Source organism: Platalea leucorodia (assembly GCF_965183815.1).
Source record: "Platalea leucorodia genome assembly, chromosome: 6".
Lineage (NCBI taxonomy): Eukaryota > Metazoa > Chordata > Aves > Pelecaniformes > Threskiornithidae > Platalea > Platalea leucorodia.
The window spans coordinates 15,205,884-15,225,566 of NC_138828.1; the positions used below are offsets into that span (position 1 = coordinate 15,205,884).

General features: G+C 41.1%; 1 protein-coding gene across 6 annotated transcripts in view; it reads left to right on the top strand.

Annotated features, from left to right (window-relative positions):
- Nucleotides 1–7,051, top strand: part of USP38 (ubiquitin specific peptidase 38) — a 43,533-nt gene extending 36,482 nt beyond the window's left edge. For 2 of the 6 annotated variants that reach the window (XM_082315815.1, XM_082315818.1), the window contains one exon: nucleotides 1,602–4,261. In XM_082315815.1, the coding sequence (XP_082171941.1) occupies nucleotides 1,602–1,676 (75 nt within the window). In that variant the 3' untranslated portion in view covers nucleotides 1,677–4,261. Of the gene's footprint in view, nucleotides 1–1,598; nucleotides 4,262–4,341; nucleotides 5,976–5,998 lie in introns of those variants that run through there. The other 4 variants (XR_014228574.1, XM_082315816.1, XM_082315812.1 and 1 more) reach the window with 4 other exon arrangements.
- The last annotated feature ends 12,632 nt before the right edge of the window (nucleotides 7,052–19,683 follow it).

The window sequence follows — 19,683 nt, forward strand, 5'->3', positions numbered from 1 at the left end:
TGTAGAAGCTATTTCTCCTCAGTCTTTATCTGTACTCTGTCTTTCTCCGTCACGTATTCTTAGAAGTAAGCTGTAAGGAGTGGGATTTGCACGCTGACCAGAACCTGCTTCTCTTTCAGAAGACATAAGCTCATCAATGCATTATGAAAAAATTTTAATTCTTGTGTCATCTTAAAGATGCTTCCTATTACAAGTAGAAGTTTAATGTTTTTAAGATGCGTAATAGATATTAAATGTAATACAATGCCCAACCCTTTCTGCAGATAGGCGTTGACCAGCACAGGGAAGATGTGGAGAATTACTTGTGTGTAGGAACTAATTAGACTAACTCAAATTGGAAATCAGACTAATCGGTAGTTTTAATGGTTCTTAAGCCAGCAAACATGTCCTAGAGTCTAAAGATAAAGTTTCATAGGTGGATGAGCCAAATAAGCAACTGGCAGCTGTCAGAAGGGAGAGATACCATCCTATCCTCTCCTCTTACCTTGAGCTGGCTTTGGTGTTCATGACTGCATTTATATCAATTTAAAGCAGTTAAATGCCTTTCTATTCTGCTGAATGTTCCCACAGATATTCTGGCTTGCTTTCGAAATAGTGTGGGGTGTTGGATTTTTTTTTTGTTGTTGTTTAAGTTCTGCTGGGATAGTAAATTTCATCAACCTACTTTGCAATTGGACAAGTGCTGGTGTCAGCACAGGGGAGGGGGTGACCTGCACAGCTGGGGAGTGAAGGGAACGGGTTGAGAAGAGGGTATTGCAGACAGGTATTTCTAGAAAGGCTGGCATGTTAATTTGGCTCAGTTTTATCATAGTGTTATATACTTGTCCTTCCATGTATTATAGACGTCCCCTTCAGAAAGCTAAAGGAGCATGAGGAAGAGAGCAGGGAGATGTCCTGCCTGTTAAATGAAGGATGCAAAATCCTGCTATCTAATTAATTCACTAAGGAGATATATGTATCTTTGTCTCATACTAATGTGTGAAGAAGATGTTAAAACTTGCATTAGCAGACAGAAGGCACCATAATAATAACATTAAGAATGGAGCTGACCTGCTCTTGATTTATTAATGGCACTAGTGGAATTTGAGCTAATTTATCAAGATGAGATTTTACCATGCTTAGTACTTCTACACAAATAGCCCATAAATCATTCATTAATTAGATCTCATTGGAAGTTACGTTTTGTTGTATTTTTTTTCTCAAACCCCTATAGGCATAGAAAATTGTTTTGATCTGTGTTCACATGTAATAAAGCTCTTTCTCCCTCCTCCTTTTACTGTATTTTGTTTTTTGGGGTTTTTTTGGTTTTCTTTTTTTTTAAGATTAAGGATATACCAGATTTGTACCTCCAGTAGTATTAGTTTGAAAGGACATGAGTTTGTGATGCTTGCATAGCATTAAAAGGCTGCATGCGGGCAGTCTGAGGTGCTCTGGGAAAGCTTGGTATCCTGTGTCACTCGGGTCTTACGGTTCGAAATGGTCATTGATAAGGTTCTTCTGGATGTTTTCAGAACATGTAAGGGAATTCTGCAGTTTAAAGATGAAAACATCTCTCTCTAACATTACTCTCTTGTCTTGCTTTACACCTGGTGTCCCAGCAGTTCGATTTTTCCCAGCGCTGTGAGTTCAGCAGTCCTCTTCCTGCTCACCACCACTGGAGCGGAGGGTTATTTTAGCTCACCTACTCACAGGTAACACGCTCTCCTTCCTCCACATACCTGTTCCAGTACGTCTGCCTGAAGCTGTAGCCTTCATCTTCGGCTCTGATCTGAGGTACTTTCACCTACCCAACCAGGTCTGACATTTAACATGTTTCTCAGGGCATGCTCTGTTAGAAGCATAGGGATGATGATGGTTTTACTTCTCCTTTGCAAAAAGTACTCTAAGGCCTCAACTAGTGCCCTCAGCCTCCCAGCTTTCCTCCACAAGTGTGCGGTAGCTGCTGCAGGAGGTTCCCCACACCTAGTGCAGGGTTTGCCTCTGGAGTAGGAGCATGAGTGCTGCCTACTACCAAACGCACAAGGAGGCATTTTTGATGGTCCTCAGCAGACGAATGGAAAATGGCCTCATGGTCTGGTGGCTAGCAGGGCCTGAGGAGAGGAAGGACAAACGGTGGCTTTGGGTTTTGTCTTGTTGGGGGTTTTTTCTGCAAACAGGAAGCAGCGTTTCTTCTCTGGACCATGCCTCATGGAAACAACAAACAAAAGAGGAAGCACCCAGTTAGAAATGATTGACATGGGGAAGGGAAATATTTTTTGCCAAACAGATAATTTTAGGGGAAGAAAAGTGAGTAGAAGAAATAGAATAGCCTGTTCTGAAGGGGTGTGACAAGAAAACTGCAGAGTTAGAAAAAGCTACAGCCTAGGAATAAGATGGCTAAATGCACTAATCAAAACCAAAACTCTGCCTGGTAAGTGATAGAGGTCGTCACGGCAGACTAAAATTGTTAAAAATACAAGCTAACAATACCAGGAGGGAAAGATTGCCCGGAGGGCTTTTGTATCATAACTTTTAATACCTCAAGGCGAGCCAGTGAGAAAACTGTTCATATGAAGGGTGGATTGGCAGTGCTCTTTCCAAAATATTTTTTTTGGGCTGCTCATCTCTAGTGCCTGGTGACGTGGCTTCAGGGAAGCAGACTGCACATTTGTATAGCATGCGAGTTCCTGAAACCATACTGAGCCCTGGGGGATTTTTTTGTACAGTAACCAAAACCAAGCCAAAGCTGCTAGTAAGGATGGTGTCCTCCAGGCAGTACTTGTTATTCAGCAAAAATACTTGAGCATTTCAGTCTATTTGAGGTGTTTCCTTTCCTTGGATGCTTCAGTCTACCTGCCTGTCAGCTATCTAGGTAGTAGAAATGCTTGGACTGCTTGCTCATGGTCGGATTGAAATGCTTTACTACATTTAGCCCAGGAAAGTGTAGTCATTTTGTTTTGGTGCTCAGTCCCTTCCTAGGATCTACTGGGAGGTTTTAGAAACCATGTGCCGAGTATGATATCTTTCTGGAACTGTCATTTCCTTTTGTTGGACTATTGTGGGAGAAGGTGAGAATAAACATCTCGGTATAATGCATAAAACTTATATGCATAAAATGCATGCAAAGTATAAAATCTAAGCAAGACAACTGCAACAATGAGAAGAATAAAGCTAACAGCGATGGATCCTTATATTGCAAACTTGGTGTGGGGACTGAGTTAACATGGGCTCCCAGGGAAAGAAGAAAGAGGACTTGGCATGGATCAGACAGGAGAAGGAAGGAATTAACTGTTGAGAAGGAAGATAGTTGGATACATGGATGAAACTCCTGGAGCAGAATCCCAAATCACATTGCATAACACTTTGGGGAAGTTGCCCATGATAATTGTACACCCCTGGATATACATACGGAAGTTGGGAAGAATTAAAAATAAACAACCAAACCATAATGTCTTAAAATAAGGTAAATTTATAAAACTTAGAAAATATGCCTATTTTAAAACACTTTATAAAATAACTTGGGTGAGTGCTTCATGAAGATTAAAACAGCCTTTGGTCAACAGGACATAATTGGCTCAGTTTCTTTTTGTTTTGAATGCTTTTACCAACAAATAGGCTTTGTACAGGAGTGTTACTGTAACCATAAAACAGAAATTAGGAATGTGAAGAGAATAAATGTCCTCACTTTGCCTAATTTAGACCACTGACAGAGGAGGTCAGATTCCCCAGGCTTCCTCCACAGCCGGTAGAAGGGGGGACCGGCTGGTGGCTTTCCAGGAAGATCTAAAGCTCATAGAAACTGAAACAGCTACCATAAGTTTCCAGGCTTGACCTTAAAGAAGAATTTAGGTGAACTATTTTTAGTGCCCATATCAATGTAATTGTATGTCAGTGAATAATGCTGACCTAACGAGGTGATTAGAAAGTAAACTCTCTACTTACCTGGTAGTAATTGGGATCAGTTGTTTTTGTGTGAGCAGTTTATAAATTGCCAAACAAAAATATGCTGCAAAGTAAATTGTGTCTAAATAAAAAGCAGGCCATTGATCCCGATGTAACATCTTCTAGTTTGTGAAAACCTGACCACTGATATTTAAAAGTTACTCAATATTTAAGAAAATGCTCTTGAATTATCTCACGCGTGATCTACTGAGAGTGCCAGTAAACGTTCACTTTTTGATGATCTTATCATAATCTGTCTCTTACTGTCTTTAGATGAGTAACTTAAGAAAACCTTCAGCCATTTGTTATTAGGTTTCCATAGTTTTTTGGATTCTTTTTTAGTGAGAAGTTCAGTAGACGAGACTGGGGGGGCGCGGGGGGGAAATGTGCCAGAAATACAAATGCGGTGTTGTCTTTCAGAAATCTCTTACCTGTCTGGATCAATCTGTATGCTAAGCTGTGGCACCCATAGCATTTACCTCGGCATCATTTCAGAGCGCAGTGACAGGAGGTGGCTGGGACTGCGCGGCCCCCTCCCTTGGCAGCAGCTCTGGAAAGAGACGTGCTGCTCAGGATGGAAGAAAGGAGACTCCAGCAGAGTACAACTACGACTCCAAGAAGCTGACTTTCCTTTTAAGGCACTTGGGCAAACAAACATACAGGCGCTTGTGTCTTACCGGGGAACCAGAAGTGACACATAAGCCAATGTTCAAGTCAAGCTGCAGAATTTTTGCCGGTGGTCGTGCAGTTTCTGTACAAACTCTCAGCTTTCTGGAGTCAGAGCACTGATGAAAACATTGCTAAACTCTCTGTGATCAATCTAAGCAAGGAATAGTTACTTGGCAGGAGATGCTGGATTAGACCTTAAGTAGAACATGGTAAAAGTTACTCAGCTGACCTTTGCAGCACGATGAAACAGGAGAGAAGTCATTACACACACCTCATATCCCTGGGAAACTGGGATGGAGTGACCTGACCAAAATTGTGTTGCTGTTGGTTAAGCTGGTAGTTGTGCTCCCAGCATTATGTCAGCTGCCCCACGAAGAGTAAAGGGGAAAGTGTAAATTGCTTATTTAATGCTTAGCAGGCAATTAGTTACTTAGAAAAGAATTGCAATAAAAAAGACCCTGGTGTGGGTGTAAAGGCAGGATCTTTGAAGTCTGGCTGTGATTATAAGTTATGCATGCTTGTGGTCGGGCAAAGCTTTCTATCTAGCGTGTTTCCAAAGTTCAATTTTTTGAAAGACAGCTATATTTAATTTTAAAAGGAAGCTATTCTGAATGCCTAAGCACATAGGTCACTCTCCTCATTCAAAATTGGATATTAAAAAAAAAAAAAATTAATATAGGAGAGTTAAGTTGGACTGCTGGGCTTTTGGGTCCGGCCTTTGTGAACTTGAAACAAGTTGACTGCATGGGGAAGCAAGCTGGAAGTGTGGGATTCTAGCGGAATTTCTGAGCGAGCCAGCTCCTTCTCCTTCTCTTCAGTCTAGAGAAAGGATTTACATTTGTTCCTGTGTGAAATTTAAGTGCAGACAGATATGTAGGCAGAACTTCATATCTAACTGAGTAGAGGGATTTACAGAAATTGAGATTACATTTTTTTAAATCTTGACCTAGAAGTGTTGTAGCAAAATTTTGCCATTGAAAGTCAATAGATTTCTTGTGTCCTTCTGGAAGATGCTCTGTGAAAAGCTTTGGGATTTTATGGTACTTGTGCACATTGCAAACTGCAGAGTTTCCTTTTATTCCTTTCTTCCCCTTCCCAAGTTAATGAAAGCATAGGAGACCATTCGTGATGAAAAGCTCTGGGCTTCTGTGTTTTTAGGAAAAGCAGATGACAAGGTACTTGATCAGTGGAAGACCAGGAAAGCAGAAAGAGAGGAAAAACCTCTCTATTTGCTGCTTACATAGACAGCAGAAGTAACAGGATTTACAACTGCAGAATAAAATCACGTAACTGTCTGAAAACCTTCATAAAGCACAATATAAATTGTTAAGAATCCGGTATCAGTTAAAAATGGCATCTGAAATAAGCTGTTTTCTGGAAAGTGAAGATTTCTTTTTAAAAAATCTAGAACGGACAGAGCGGTTGGTTTTGCTGCCTTAGCTGGCCATGGGGGAAAGTCCTAGACCATCCCGCCAGGTCCCCCCGGCAGGACACCCACCGTGTGCCCCAGAGAGGGGAGATGGACATCCAGCATGCTGGGGCGGGGGAAGCATGGACCTCGCTTGCTGATTATTGTCCGTGACTAGATCTGGCCCTTAGAGCTTCCATCGCACACGTGACAGAGGAAATTTCATCTTGCTTGAACCAGGACTCACCGTTTGCGGGGGTTCGTACTTTTGCTCTTTTAGGTATGCTCTGTGTAACTCTGGCTGTACCTCATTTTCACCAGCTATAAAATAGCAAAGATAATTACATTTCATCTTAGGGAGTTATGTAAATGTACAAATGACTGAAGTATTATAGAGATGGCAAATATATGGGGGAAAAAAGTAAGGAAATGCATTACCTTAAGTCTTTATTTATTGTACCTACTATGCCCACAGAAATACATTTGGCTAAAAATGATTGTTCTGTTGAACTGACACTAAAATCCTTCTCATTATTAAACCAACGTTCACTAGTTTACAACATGACTGGTTCCAGGTTTCTCCTTTGGAGACAAGATCAAAGATTTTGAAAAGGCATGTTACCTTGGCTTGCGTGCTGCTGTATGCCACCGCTGAGGAGCCTATTGCAAAGTCACGGCTACACAAGGAAGATCCCTTCTCTTGAGGTTAAAAGAAGGTGATTGTAAAAAGGTATGCAACCTGTAGGTGCACTTTAAATTGTATTTCTCCTGTCTTCAGAGTCCATAAATAGAATGGAAATTCAAGAAATGAACATTTCTTACCAACAGCGTTTAAAGACAGCATGTTCTCTTATGTAAGCAACATGTTTTCAATAAATTGTTTCAAGCTGTACAAATGTGTTTGCCAATCCTCAAAGCAATCATTTGCAGCCAGTTTTTTTGGATGATAATAAGATTAATGATAAAATAACACTGAAAACAATTTTAAAATAACCTTAGGGATTTAATATAAATCCATAAATACAAGGAAATTCTGAGTTAAGGCAGCCAGAGTGTATTTAACTTAGTCTTGTTTTGCTTCCCAACTACAACACATACAATCGTTCATTGGGAGAAAAGGGTCTCAGCACACTTGATAAAAGTACAAACCATATGTGCTATTTGAAAGAGCTGTAAGCACAGCGGTGCTAAGAGGATGTTGTGTTTATCTTAATTACAGGTGGTTCTGTGTGTTTGTTAGAATGGCTCCACAGTTTTAAAGAAAATATTATGTATTTTATTTCCTCCGCTTATTTTTTAATACTGTGTGACTAACGTTACATCTAGTTGTCATCAACTTTTTCCAGTGCCTCAGTTCACAGTGTAGTAGTGATTACTGTAGCTAGACTTCAGTTTTCATGAAATAAAAGGTATTAATTGTTGTGTAATACATCACAATGAAAGGTTTAATCTTATAATGAAATCATTATTATCTTGTATCTACGTAACATCTTTGCTGTGCAAATATTTGCCGTAATTATTGTGCAAACAGTGGCTGTATTTTTCAAGATAAAATACACTAATAATTTCATACTATTTTTGTTCACATAAACAAACAAAAGAGAAAACCCACAGAAAGACTAAGCTGCTATTGAAATAGCTCTGACCAAATACTTTTGGGGAAATTAATATGCCTATTTACATCATAAAAAGTTTAATCTTGGTAGGTAACTTTATAGAAATACTGTGTTAAAAGGATATTACTGTAAGTCAGTCCTCGGTCAGGAATTCCCTTTCCATCTTAGCTGTACTCCCCCATGTAATGCAAGTTCAGCTATGGGCTGTGTGACAACACTTTTTTCCCCATGTTTTTCGCAGGTAGTCTTTATCTTGTACGTTCCCTATTCTTTGAGTGCTTCACTCTGAGACCTGAAACAGATTTGCAGGAGTTTGAGAACACCCAGCTACAGCTGTGTCAGGCCATGTGCTCAGAAAAATAAATAAGAAAAAAAAAAAAAATCAAATTTTACTTCTTGGCTGGGTACCCAAAAGCAAATGGATACGTTTTGCTTTAAACTTCACATATCTCGGATGCAAATCTGTATAATGGGGATAATAATACTGACTTTGCATGGGTTTTATACTGTTGTTTGTTTTTTTTTAAAGGAGAGTTTTTATGCCAAATTTCTTAAGCTTATGAAAGATGCAAACAAGGAATATTCAACTGTGTAACTGTACCCACAATAACAGGATTTATCAGCTGGCTAGAAACTTTAGATCTGCTGCACAGACCTGCAACTTGATCTGAAGGAGCAATAATTTGTCGTATTAGGTTATAAACCTTCCTGCCACAGAAAAGCCTTATGAAGTCTAGTGTCCTCGTTGCAGACAGCATCTCTGAAGAGTTACATTACGAAGTTTGGCAAGTCTCTACTGAACATGTGCCAAATGCAGTTTTTCCAGACATTTGCTGCATCACTAAATTTCATTTGATTTTCAAAGGACAATCCCTTAACTCCCCCCATGCCCCAAATTTCTAGTCCCTGCTTAAAGCTACATGTAGGCTAGAGTTTTCGTATGGAAGATTTAGCATCAGGAAAATAGCATCTCTCTTTTCAGCTGCATTCTTGGACATCAGTGCGGGTTTTGGCAGAAAATTTCATTTAAAAAAAAGACTGAAGAAGCCTCATGGGATGAAAGAAATCAGGTCAAAGAGTTAAAACTGCAAAATTACAGACAATGCAAAAAGGGGTCTTATAATGAGAAGGCTTGGGCAGCTAACATAATAATGATCCTACTATATTACTCTGTAATTAGATCATTTCCTTCCAAGATGGCCAAGAAATAAATCCCTATAAATACGAGTTTATGTGACACCAGTGATGAGATAATATCATGTCTCGCACAAGTCATTGCCTGAAATCTGAAGAAGTGAATGTAGAAAAATTTAAACTCCCATCACAGATACGAACAAACAGCACTTTGCAACACCACCTTCTGAAGCAGGCAGGCACATGAGGCAAAGGGAGGTGAAATAAGTCGCCCCCCATTGCCCGTCGGGGGACAGCCAAAACAGAATCCAACACAGCTTTACGCCAGGCCCTGATCTAATTGCGAGGTACCCATCAGAGACTGGATGTTCAGACACATGCATTGCAGAAATGACAGACCTGTTCATCCTTTTCACACTCAGAGCTGGGGACATAGAAATCTCCTGGAAACTACGAGCTGCAACTTATTTCAGAAGACAGTACTTCCTGAAGTGATGTCATACATTGATGTCACAGGCAGTGTTGACTGAGTTTGCGACGTCAATACTATGCCATCAGTTTAGCTAGGTGCCACAGACTTTGTGAAAACAGAACATCTTAAGGCTTTGCAGAGCTCAGCGTTGTTCTGTATGGGGCTGAACAAAACACTGCTGTCTGGGCAAGACATTATAGGCCCAGCAGGGAGCAACCCTGCATTCGGATTGCCAAATGCTTCCCACTGTAAAAATGTCTTTTGACCTATCTGGGAAAGCTGTAGTTCTTCCTTTGTGTATGGGAAGCCGCTGAACCTCGAGCAGATAGAGCACCTTGGAGCCAGAGGAGTGTCTCCTCTGCCCCTCGCACCGTTCCGCTCAGGTGCGGCTGAGGCACATGCTGGTTTGAGCCCAACTTAAAACTCTACCCCTTGCACCCTTGGTAAAATGGCAGAACCAGAGGCTCCCAGTTAACCAGCGAGGATGACCTGACCGAACAGCTCACGGCTGAGGAAGAGGAAGGTCTCCTGCTGCCTCTCCCCTTCTTTCCACTCCTGGCCGTACTCCTCCTCCAGTTCAGTTTGTGCCAACACCGGCACCTTCATGCTGTGCCCGAATTCGCTAATTTGGCAGAAAAAGACTGCTACAACAAGAACTCGGACGATGAACAAGCTGATTCGGTTCAAGGGCAGATCCAGCAAGCGGGACAGCCAGCATAAGGAACGAAGTAGCATCGTGCAAGCAGGAGGATGGAGGAGAAAGGATGGGGATGGAGGGGAGAGATTTTCCTTTTCAGTGGCTGTGAAACTTTGGTTCAGCTTTGGTTCAGCTTAGCCTTCTGGGAAGCTGTGCTCCTAGGCCAGACGTAACCAACAGTGTTTAGTCAGCTTGGAGCTGTGGGAACACACATCTTCTCGAGGGGCGTGGGTAGAGAGATTCGGGCTGGATATCCTCAGCAATTTCTTCTACTTCATCACTTTGACACAGGATATATATTGGGGAAAGAATAGCCCCTATCATAAATCTTCTCACATTATTACTTATACTTGTTCAATTATATGGCAGTAGTGCATATCAGAATTCAGCCCCGCTCTTGATGGTGGCTTATTACTGGGTCTTCAGACATAAAAAACCCCCAGGAAATAACATTCAGAAATCAGACCATTAGATGAAATACATTTAGGAAGTGCTGAAATGCTTGAAAACGCAACTCTGGAGGTTGTTGTGAGCGTCCCTAATTTAGTCCTCTTGTGTTGTGTGCATTACGGTACCTTCTGCAGTGGCATGATCTCATCATTATCTTTCCTGCAGCTTCCTTCCACATGCAGAAATTAAAGATTCTGTGTAGGCTTCAGATGATGGGCAATAAGTAGGTCACTAGCTGAATTGTGAAGACTGACTATCTTACAGCTATCTAGCTCTTTGAACAGTCAATTCTGTACTTAAAGGCAGATTCCGGTGTAAAAAAACGGTTTTTACCCCTAACACTAACAATGTTATCACAAAGCTTGCGTGGAAGGGGGCTGAACAGCAATTGTATAGGCAATCTAAGTTTTGGCAATACCTGGGTTTAAGAGAGCTTGATTTTGCCATCTTGATTGTGTGGGTGGGCCCTGCACAATTGCTTGTGTGTCATTAACATTACAGAAATGAATAACCTTTCAGAAGGTTTTTCCTATGTGTATTGTGTTCTTTAGTCCATGAGGATTAACTTCCTTCTAGGCAAAGCTTCAAAAGCGAAAATTATGTGCTATTAAAATAACTCATTTTAGAGCTTCAAATTTTCACTTAGATCTTAATCAAGCTATTATTGTTATTAAAATATTCTGAAATGAATTCAGATTTCAAAAATATGGATTTTTTTTTTTTCTGAGCTGCTTTTGCATGCAGAGCAAGTTAGAAATGTGCATACAGCCTCTAATGGGACTTATTGATTCCATAGTATTTGCTTACAGTTTCTTCAGTGACTCAATTGGAGACCCTAGTGATCTCTGAAGTCTTTGCCACGTTTATTTCTCTGATGTCTCATAAAGTCTCAATTGCAAGGGAGTCTCTTGCTAACTCTTCTATGTACAATTTTCTCAAGATTGTCAGAAAGGTACATTAAAAATCTGAATTGAATTGGCAGAGCAAAATGAAATAGCTTGGGATAAAGCTCCTGTTGTGCGTGTAAGTCCCCTTTTTTGTGGCTAAGTATTACAGCATTCACACACCAGGGATGGACTGTGCCTTTTAGCATCTTTGTTTTTTATTTTTATTAGTTTAAAACCATCTTTTAGTGTTTACCTAGTATATCTAGGATTTTTTAATTGAGCTTTATAACAACCATCATCTGTGTGCTCATAAACCCAGCAAACTCTTTGCTTGCTTTTGTGGCCTTTCAGTAGCTATTAGTGAAAAGCTTTGCATACACAAATACACAGCAATCTTTTAACTTAAGCTAAAATAGAAATAACCGTCTCCCCCCTTCCACACACACACTTAGGCCATTCCTTCTCCCCAGCATTAATTTTGCCCCTGACCTTTGGTTCCATTAAAGCGCATTTGTGATGAATGAGCCTGTAATATCTAATGTATTCAGGACATTATACACCAGGCAATAAACCACAGGAGGAGGCTGGTAATTGCTAGATTTCTCTCTTCGGGGTGTTCCGGTTGCCTTGTGCCATCCAACAGCCTTCCACTGCTACATGTGATAGCTAATAGCCTCTTGTGTTAATGTTTGTTTTTCCCCTTCAGTTCATTGCCGAGTCTGTCCCAGTCGCCTTTTCTCCGTTCTCCATTGAGTGCCTTCTAATTTTCTTTTCTCTTTTTAATCAATACTTCTTCTGGTTAGCAAAATGAGTAAAAAAACGTGTGCGACACAGATCTCTCCCCTCCAGGTGACCACTGTGAATTTGTAAGCTACAACGGCTTTAGAAAGCTGGAGGCGATGTGGCTTTGGGACATCTGGTAGCTCGTGGCTGCCTGCAGTACAACAGTCTGATGCCAGTGCGAGGTAGGGAAGCCTAAACCCAGTTTCAGTTCCCACTTACACCCTTTGAATCTGAAATAACTGGCTCCTGATTTATAGGGATACAAAGGAGAATGGAAATGAGCCAGTAGCTAAGAGCTCCTCTTGCTGGAGCTGTTACGTGTGACGCCAGTCGGCTACGGGGTTTCCTTTGGCAAAGACTTTTACAACCACAGAGTTGCTGAATACACCCGATGCACTGAAAGAAATTCTTTTTTAAAAAAACTATGGAACTAGCTTGTTGGAATTGCTGTTTAAACGAAGTAAAAATGCTGGAATAACTATAAAATACTGGTTTTGCTGACTGAATTTAAAGTAACCATAGGAGATAGTTGAGGAAAACAAGCACTATGGTAATTAAAAGAACTGGTATACTGGTTTTGGCTGGGATAGAGTTAACTTTCTTTGTGGTAGCTTGTATGGTGCTATGTTTTGGATTTGTGACCAAAGCAGTGTTGATAACACACCCATGTTTTAGCTACTGCTGAGCAGTGCTTGCACAGCATTGAGGCTTTCCGTTTCTCATGCTGCCCCACCAGTGAGTAGGCTGGGGGGCACTGGGAGTTGGGAGGGGGCACAGCTGGGACACAAGACGTTGTGCTCAGCAATAAAACCTGGGGGAGAGGAGGAGGAAGGGGGGACTTTGGGGATAAGGTGTTTATCTTCCCAAGTAACTGTTAGGCTTGATGGAGCCCTGCTTTCCTAGGGATGGCTGAACACCTGCCTGCTGGTGGGAAATAGTGAATAAATTCCTTATTTTGCTTTGCTTGCACGCACAGCTTTTGCTTTACCTATTAAGCTGTCTTTATCTCAACCCAGCAGTTTTCTCACTTTTGCCCTTCCCATTCTCCCTGCTGTCCCGCCTGGGGAGGGGTGAGCAAGGGGCTCTGTAGGGCTCAGCTGCCTACTGGGGTTAACCCACAACAAAAGGATAAGAGAATTAAACTCCTGGCTGGATGCAATTCTAAACCACTCAAGCGTCCCGGGAAGCAATGTTCTCCAGATATTGTTTAAAACAAGACAGGATGCAGTCCCAGGACCACAGAACTGCTGAGGCTGGCAGTCACCTCTGGAGGTGGTCTTCTCCAACCCTCTGCTCAAAGTAGGGTGATCCAGGGCAGGTTGCCCAGGTCCATGCCTGTGGGTTTTTGATATCTCCAGGGATGAAGACACCGCATCCTCTCTGGTCCCTCTACAATTTTGTTTGGGAATAGATCATCACAAGAGCTAAATAGAACACACTCGAACATACTGCTTTCCCAGGAATTTAGGAAACATTAGTTCCTATTTTTCTAAACAAAATTCCAACCTTAAACTTGCCTCAAATAGGTTAAACCTTTTAGACCAATTGTAGCTGACTTTGCAAGGGTATGTTACATGCAAAATGGATGGTAAAGTTGCTTCCTTATTCACTCGCTCCAATCGAGCTGCTCTAGAATAATTTTTTCTCCATTTTCTCTATTTGCTGTCTTTAGTGACCTTGCTTTGGTGACCTTGAAAGTATAATGGGCCAAACTGTGCTGTCATACATGGGACTGCTGCCACTAATAATAGGTCTTTTTTCAGTGACCTTGACAGAGGCTTTGGTCCAGTGTTTCCCAGCAGTGCTGCAGAAGTCATGCACCTGCTCCCATCTTCAGTGCATCGCAAACTCAGGCATAAATGTTCCACGGAGTGCAGAAGTACAACTATTTTTTTTTAATTAAAACAAAAAAAGCATTTCCTCTCTTTGACAGACAAATGGCTACCAGATTAAAATGTAGTTGAAGAAGCTTTGCTTGTAAAACTGCTAATATGATTATGGAGTATTTTGCCTATGAGTAATGGATTGGAATCCATACCTATTGGCCAGAAAGTTGATTTTGCTCATTTACACCACTGTAGCTCTTCCAAAACCCCCTTTATGGTGGGGGTCTTGTTACGCCATTACCGGAGGAAGACACCTACCCTGCCCCTCCTAAAAACGCCCTTGTGGTCTATAAATGAAACAAGCACAGGGAGACCCCTGGGGATATAAAATAAAGATTTTTAAAAAGAAATAGAGCTTGCCATGGCCCAAGAGATTTGGATCCAGATTTTCCAAAATTCAGAATTGTTTTAGAGCTGAGCACTTACCCCACAGCCACTTTTAATTTGAAAATTAATTTCCTCTTTTTTTTCCTCCCAAGGTCTTCTTAAATATCTTTAGTAAATTAAAACTGAGTATTGCCAGCTCTACCAACAATTTTAGCTTTACGGATATTCCATGAATAACTTCTACTTAACAGAATAAAGTAAAAAAGTAATAAATTCAACCTTTCTTTCTCCCACTGTGCAGTCCACTCCCTTGCACAGAGTTCAGCTCTCGGTCCAGACCACCCACATCATGAATGAAAGCTCTAATCTTGCCCTCCAACCACCTGGAACTGGAGAACTGCCTTTTAAAATAGACTACACCCTCTTTTACTTCCTAATGTCTCAGGTATATTTTTCAGTACTTAACGGTTTGCAGACAAGAGTGATATCCACTCTACTGCTATAATTATTACTGCAATGTTTACCATCTGGGGAAAAGGAAAAATACAAGACGAGCTATCAGCACATAAAATTTTCACTGAACTAAAATTACACCTCATTATCCATTTCTGCACAACAAGAAAGTCAAGCTTTCAATAGGGATCCCAAGGAATCAGGCTTGCACACCTGTAATTCCTGTGATTCTGGAGCCTGCAGAAATTTGGGGGTACATAACATCTCGGTTCGGGAGACTTGGTGTTACTGGTTGGTGCTTCAGAAGAAACTGGTTCCTTGAATCTGCACAATGCCCTGGTGATTTGGGCCTCACAAATCTGCCCACAAATCTGCAAATTCTGGAGAACTGACATCTCTCGGTGGCTGTTGTCACTCACACCACTCATAGATGTTGGACAAGAACCAGTCTTGTCATTCTTAGGACTTCTGCTCTGAGAGAGGTAATACTGGAGGGAATGTCCAAGCTTGATGAGGTTGGGATGAGAGACCTGAGAAGCAGCACCGTGAACTGTGAATGGATGGATCAGTGGGTCTGTAGGGGACTTTAGCTTCCTAACTCCTCGGCATACCCACTGAGAGCAGAAAACAGGCTAGAACAATGTAACTATAATATAATTGTCAAAAGATATCTAAATGGTCCATTAGCATCTGCCTAACAGGTTCAGAGATGAGGTCTGGGAGGAAAATTACCATCTGTGCTCTGGGAAAGAAAGAACTTTAATTTCACATCTGCTGAAAGCGTACCTGACAGAGGTAAGGGCCAGAGAGAAGGGTCCTGCTCAAGGAATCACCAAGACAAACTCATGAAAAATAGCAATTATCTATGGAAATACCATTACGAGCGTCTACCTAAGAGCCTCCATTTCTAGACACTGTCACAGCATCAGCAACCAGGATTGTCCATCACTTCTCTACTTCCAACCTTTGTCACATTCAGAGAAAACAGCAGATTTCTCTAGAAGGTAATTCCTGCTAGTGGTATGCAGTGCAGAAGGGAGAGGATTAAGGACAATAAGAAACTGCCGATGAAGACATCAGAAGTGAAATACTGATCAACACCTAACTACATAAATGAAAGATCATTTACTGTAAATGATGGACTTTGATCTTTGAGTCAAATTCAACCATGGTGTAACATCAATAATTGACTCCAAGGATTTGTTTGGCTTTTATTTTTTAAATGTTCTCATCTTGTTTCTGGAAAAAAGATGTGATAACAGATTTGCAATGTGCCTGACCTACATTCTTCAAGTTTATAATGGCCCAACCTAGTCCGCATTCACATTCCAGTGTCTCCTCCTGAGTAAACCAAAGCACCTTCCAGATGTGGTTGGTATACTGATTATACTTCTGCACTGCAAAAGTTATATCAAGATTTCTTAATCACAAGCATTAGCTTTTATTTAATTTAGGATTTTGCCTTCCAGTAAACTCATCTTTTCTCAATGACAAAGCCAGTTCTACAAGGTGCAAACTGGAAGCCCTTTGAGGTTGATTTCATGCCAGCTGGGGAGGAGTCAATCACCACTGCATTAGCATCGGTAGGAGATACAGGTTGAGAGGATTGCAGATCACCATCTAGCCAAAGAAAGGGAGGAGGGAGAAACACAAACAAACTTGGAATTTTCCGAATTAATCCTTCCTTGTACCCTGGCTTCTCTGTTTTGTCTTTCAGATTAAAAACTCCATGGGATACAGAAATGTCTACATTTGGGGATTTGTGTCACAGTATTGTCACAAGAGTTATAATTCAGCGCTGGCAAAACAATGCCAGCTATGATGGCTTTATCTAGAGACAGAAAGAAAAATATTTTTTAATGCATCAGTACCTGTTTTGAGGTGTTTTAAGGTAAAATTCAGCGCCCCTTACAGTCAGGGCTTTAGAAAATATGTTAGCTATTCATAGGCCTAATAGTTTAAATTTGTTCCTCTCATTATTCATGCAGGAGGCTAAACGATATTTAAAGATGGGTTAATTAATACAGTTTTTGCTAATATGTCTAAAAACATAACCTGTTTTCCCAGATGAGATAGATGCTTATTGCAACACTTTATTTTAAGCTGCATTCCACTGTTTGGAAAAGATCTCTAAGAAGTGAGAAATTAAAAAATGCTAGCCTCATCAATTTTTAAAGCCAGCATATTTCCCTTTACTTGATGGTTGCCAAGAACTTTTATCCACTAAGAATATACACACTTACATATATTCAGTTCGCTTACACAGATCTATACATTTCAAGATTGCCAGCAGTTACCGGACTGCAGAATGACTGTTACACAAAATACTACCAAGCTGATCCCTCAGATCCTACAAAACCATCCATATAAATGGAAGCTAACATATTGTTAAGCAAACTTTGTTAGATTATGTGGCTACAGAAGGGGAAAAAAATCTTTCTAAAATTATAAAAATTAATTTAACACACTTGATGTAAATTTGACAGCCCTTACTCCAATGTACTTCTCTTTATGGCATGACCCTTGCTTAATGTCAACCTGAGATGAGTCTGGTGATAAAATATTGTGATAATATACTACATTCCTTTCTAGTAACTAGAAATTCATTGTATTCTCTATGTTCACATTCAAATATATTTTTCATAAGGGATTGTTTTTCCTTTCGTATCCCTCAGACTTTCTTTATGCTCTTTCTGTAGTACTTTGCTATGTGAGCTGCGCAAAGATTTCTGATAATAACCTTTATCAAATGAATTGCTTTCAATTCTTTACTGGTTGTCCCCTCCCACCTTGCTGTGGTAAGCTTTTTATAGTTATTTCCACTGCTATGTCTGGTGCAATCAAAGTATATGTCCACGGCTGCTCAGGTCTGGAAACAGTCTACCTTTTTCTAGCAGTGTTGCTAACATTAGCGCTCTTCTTTTTTTTCTAAGCAGAAGGCACACAAGGATATTTGCCAGCACCTCATTTCAGATTATCCAATTTTCTTCCTTTCAACAACATTAACTTCTTGTAATTCACATTCACGAGGCCCTGTGGGAAAAGCAAGCCTTTTGTCAAACATTTTGAGATGTCATGTTTTTATTTTAACTCTAATTTTTGTAAGGGAAACGAGCTGAACATGCTGTTCCCAGTTTTTCCTCGGTTTCTTTAGAACATCCTCCTTGGCTGGCCATACATGATTCCAAGCTAGCTAGATCTGCTATTCATAGTGACTTATTGCTTGCCTTTTACTTTTATTTAGAATAACTCACTTGAATTTTGTTTTTACCACATTTGGTGATGGCTCCTTGCTACCCACTTTTATTGACTCGGGTATTTGATGCGTTGTGCCAGGGACTGACAGAAAGAACTGCGTGCCATTTTCATTTCACAGCTTGCCCCCTTGTCAGCTGCTGGTAGTGGAGGCTTGTGATGAGCTCAGGGAGACACCTGGAGATTGTGCCTGCCAGCGTTTTCCGCGGACAGTACTGAACACAGCTTACTTCAGACCTGCTAGGGAAACTTCCCCTCGAAAGTGCTCCCTGCCCTTTCCGGTGACACATCTGTGATTTCATAGCAGGCACTTGATCATACCTAGGGATGATCGTTCGGGTTCTGTTGTTCACTTCTCTATATCCTGGGTGCAGTTCGCTCTGCTGAACAGAAATTATTTGCATGCAATATCAAGGAAATCGTATAGTTATTACAACTCCTCTGCTTGTATCTCCTCAGGGAGAGCAACTCCTTTCATCCAGCCGCTTAGCCAATTCCCAGACACCTACACAGCCAGCTACGCCAGGAGAGATCAACATTTTGTTTGCCAATTGCTTTTCACAACAAGCTTTCTGGTATATTCTCTCTGGCTGGTGCTTTCCCAGGCTCCCTTTTCAGAAGAGAAGAAGACACCACTTCCTTCTCTCAGTTTGGTGGCTCACAAGGCTGGGTCCCGCTCTGCTCCTGCCGGGGACCGAGTAGCTGCAAGCCGTCCGTGTGATCCGCAGCGTGCAGTTTGCATCAGGCAATGCTCACGGCAGGCTCGAACCCCCACACGTCCTTCCTCCTTCAAGAAACAGGTGCCTGGCCTTCAGATCCATGCTTTCTCTTCTGACCTCCTGTACGACGAACAGTTCTGCTGAGGCGGTCAAAATGACATCTCTGCAGTATCTCCAATAGGATTTTAACTCCAAGTGGGTTCTTACCAGAAATATACTGTGATTTCCAGTTGGGTGTGATAAAAACAACCTCTTTTTTTTTTTCTGTTGTTCTTGTGGTGGTCCTCTGCATATCTACTCATTGAAGAGAAGAAACTCCTGCTATTCCATACAGCTCTTCTGTTCTACATCTATACATCTAACATCTATAAATATAAGCTTCCCTCACACAGAAACATCATATTGCATATTAGGACATTAATGACTTGTTTGCACACGTTCAGATCAGTCCATGTTTCGGTGCTGATGTCACTACGTTTTCCTTCCCCACGTGTTTGGTTCAGCACTGTCTTACCACAGCCAGTAGCCTTGCTGTGTACCTTCCGCAGTACAGTCTGTCACGCGTTTGTCTCACAGGGGAAAAGTCTTATCACCCAGTGACACACATAGATTATTTTGTTCTTGGGAGTTTGCTTTGGTTTATTTTTGCTTCCCCTCTTCTCAGAACAAAGCAGGCTTCAAAGCACAGCATAATTAACCAGAATAAGTTAAGAAATTGACTTAGTTTGGGTTTAATCAGAGCATTTCCAACCAAATTTGGCATGTTGGTTGTCCTTTCCAGGGGAAAAACCCTGCAAAAATAGCCTTTTTTGGGAATACACCGCGCTTCCAAATGGCATACCCTCGGAAAAATAGGAAATTATCTTTTTCATATAGTACAAATCCCAGATGGAAGAAATCAGAATATTTCCCACATCCTTGAGTGAGTCTGAAAGGAAAGATTTAACTGTCACCTGCCAGTCAACCAAAGAAGAAATCAGATATTGATCTGATGAGATGAAGACTG